At 33.7% G+C, this 2,805-nt stretch overlaps 1 protein-coding gene across 2 annotated transcripts; it reads right to left on the reverse strand.

The window, feature by feature from the left end:
* Positions 1–6: 6 nt before the first annotated feature.
* LOC116351580 (Kv channel-interacting protein 1-like) lies at positions 7–2,789 on the reverse strand. 2 transcript variants are annotated; one of them, XM_031783703.1, is made up of 7 exons: positions 2,527–2,789; positions 1,916–2,025; positions 1,636–1,801; positions 1,358–1,427; positions 1,179–1,249; positions 786–980; positions 7–380 (listed from the first exon to the last, which is right to left on the reverse strand). In XM_031783703.1, the coding sequence occupies exons 3-7, from the start codon at positions 1,798–1,800 to the stop codon at positions 252–254; spliced, it is 630 nt and encodes a 209-aa protein (XP_031639563.1). In that variant the 5' UTR covers position 1,801; positions 1,916–2,025; positions 2,527–2,789; the 3' UTR covers positions 7–251. The 2 variants fall into 2 exon arrangements, with proteins under 2 accessions (XP_031639563.1, XP_031639562.1); XM_031783702.1 differs by lacking the exon at positions 2,527–2,789 and adding an exon at positions 2,347–2,463 and having other exon boundaries at positions 1,636–2,025.
* Positions 2,790–2,805: the final 16 nt, after the last annotated feature.

Raw genomic sequence — 2,805 nt, forward strand, 5'->3', positions numbered from 1 at the left:
TCATTACTTAATTTAACGCTTTAAAACAAACGGAACAAATGAAAAAACAAAGAAGTTAAAACGTTACGGTAACTTAAGTACATTATTGTGTACTCAATCATTGTCGTTGATTATTTTGAGAATTTCACAAATGTTAACTCATCGAAAACCATAAGAACTTTTAACTCGTTGTATACAATCTCAACGAAAACAATTTCGAAATGAAATTGTGAGATAGATACTTGTTTCCATGTTTAAAAGTAAAAATTTATCTAAAAATCTTTGTCGAACATTTGAATGGATTCTATGATGACGCTGTCTTTTAGGCATGCCTCCAAAAACTCCTCCAATGTTATAACACCGTCTTGATTTAAATCGTATTTACGAAATATTCGATCCACCTGAAAACATTGAAAAAGGTTTCATTAGGACAAAAATATTGAAAAACCGATTTGGAAGTAAAAAAAAAGCCGAGAAAAAAGGGTTTTTGAAATTATGACTAAAATATGGAAAACACGAAAAATGGCTTTAAATTACATAAACGGATCAAAATAAAAATCGTCAAAAAGTGTGTTTAAAGCACCGTGAGCGGGCGAGAGAGCCAGAGAGAGAGGCAGAAATGGCAAAAACCAATCTGTACAAGTGCATTAAAAATGTAATTAATTTTCATCATCGTTAATGTAACAAGAGTGAAATAAAGAACACCGTTAAAATTCGATTTAATTTTTTGATAAATCATGTGATAAGCACTTGAAATTGGATTGCAAAAACCACATTCAATTTATAAATGTTTCAATATGTCATACCTGTTCGCGTGCTTTTCGATCATCATCCGGTTGGTGTGGTCGACGTCCCATCAGTTCATGAACGGCATAAATCAATTTACCTAGTTCATTACGTCCAATGCACCCATCACCGTTGATGTCATACAATTTAAATGTCCAACGTAACCGTTCGTATACCGAACCACGTAAAAGTGTTGACAATGTCACGAGCAAATCCTGCATTCGTATGAAAAAGCGGAGGGGGGGCGACGACAAAAGAAATTGAAGAAAAAAACTTGTAGATCAAACAATGACAAATTGAACTGAATTGTTACGAGCCAAAAAAAAAACAAACACACACGAGAGAAAGAAGAAAAAATCATCGAGTACGATGACAACAAAATGAAATGTAACGAAAGAGTGTTGTTCACTTACTCGGAAACTGATGGCGCCGTTGCTGTTCACGTCGAATGCTTTAAACACGTAATGTGCATAAATACTTGAATCTTAATAATTGACACGAAAAAAGAAGAAGAAGAAGAAGACGACGAAGAAAATGAGCTTGAACTGTAATTTACGAATGCGAATAATAGCACATTTAGTTACACACTTACTTCCATGTGGGAAGAATTTCGCATAAATATCTTTGAAACAGTCTTCATATACAATACCTTCCGGACATTCCTGCAATGCAATAAACATAACGAACCATTTATTCTGGTATGAGTTTGTATTTGTATATGTGTAAATTATATGAATGAAACGAATTGGGAATCTTTAATTTTTTTATTTTTCGTTCGGAAAATTCACATTCACAGAAACGAAAACCAAATGATGCGAAAAACATAGTAACATCTACCGACTAAAAGAGATAAAATGATTTTTAGGCTACCGTTTTGAATCCGCGGTACATCACACGAATCTCTTGACGTGTGAATTTTGTGAGCCGACATAGATCCTCTAAGGCAACTGGAATTGGTTTCGGTGTACGAGCTGATGGTTCTAACTCGAACAGAACGACTTCCTCTTCAATTGGACTGTCAGGAGGCGTTGCCATGCTTACACACAGTAAAAAAAGTTTTTTTTTTATTTCTCGCGTTTCGCTCTCGGTTTCTTTCCTTTTCTCGTTTCCTTCGTGTGTTTCTTTTATATATATTTCGTTCTCTTATCACTTGATTCACTCCACTCGATTCTCCCGCAATTTATTGATTATCGTTGCCGTTTTCGGTCTTTCGAATAGTACCCGTCGGCAAGCGTTACACACATCTATATTTACTACTAACTGCCGGAGAAGAAAAAGAAGCAGAAGAAAAAAAGTTATGCACAAAACACACACACATGTAGATATAATATTATTATTTTTGTTTTGCTGTTGTCATTTTCGTTCAAAAAAACCTCAACTTTTTGCACATAAACACGTCAATGGATTTTAAAATTGCAAACAAGTGCAAAAAAAGAACAGAAATAAAGGAAAAGAAAAGCACATTTCTTGTTATTCAGAGAAATAAGACAATACAATTTCTATCAATTTGTTTTAGGAAAACGACGAAATCCCAAAATAACGAAAGAAATAGACAAGAATTGAACGAAAAAAAATACAAACACGACTCAAGTCAAGTCAAAGGGAATGAGAACATTTTTGTCACTTTTCAAATTCTTAAATAGACTTGAAACTCTTTGCGATTGTGTTTACACTGTAGCCTTGTTCATCCCTTGAAAACTTTCAATTATCTTTCAAAACAGAAACAATATAAATGATTCACGCTGAAACGCTTTGACTCACCGAAATTCGTTATTTCAAAAATTTGTCGGAACGGCATCAATTGAAGTGCAAGGCAAAACAAAGTGAAAAATAAAAATAAAAAACAAAAAACATTCAGTCTTTTACGTATATGTATATAAAAAAAAAGAAGCAGAAAAATTGTGTTCTCTTTTTCCGGTAAAAATGTGTTTCGAAACAAAGACGAAATCACATTTTCTTGTCACGAAAGTTTCTGTTCTCTCTCTTTTTCTATTCTCTCTCTCTCTCTCTCTCTCTCTCTCTCTCTCTCTCTCTCTCTCT

Source organism: Contarinia nasturtii, unplaced genomic scaffold (assembly GCF_009176525.2).
Source record: "Contarinia nasturtii isolate CC-2019 unplaced genomic scaffold, AAFC_CNas_1.1 Cnas_scaffold_5748, whole genome shotgun sequence".
NCBI lineage: Eukaryota > Metazoa > Arthropoda > Insecta > Diptera > Cecidomyiidae > Contarinia > Contarinia nasturtii.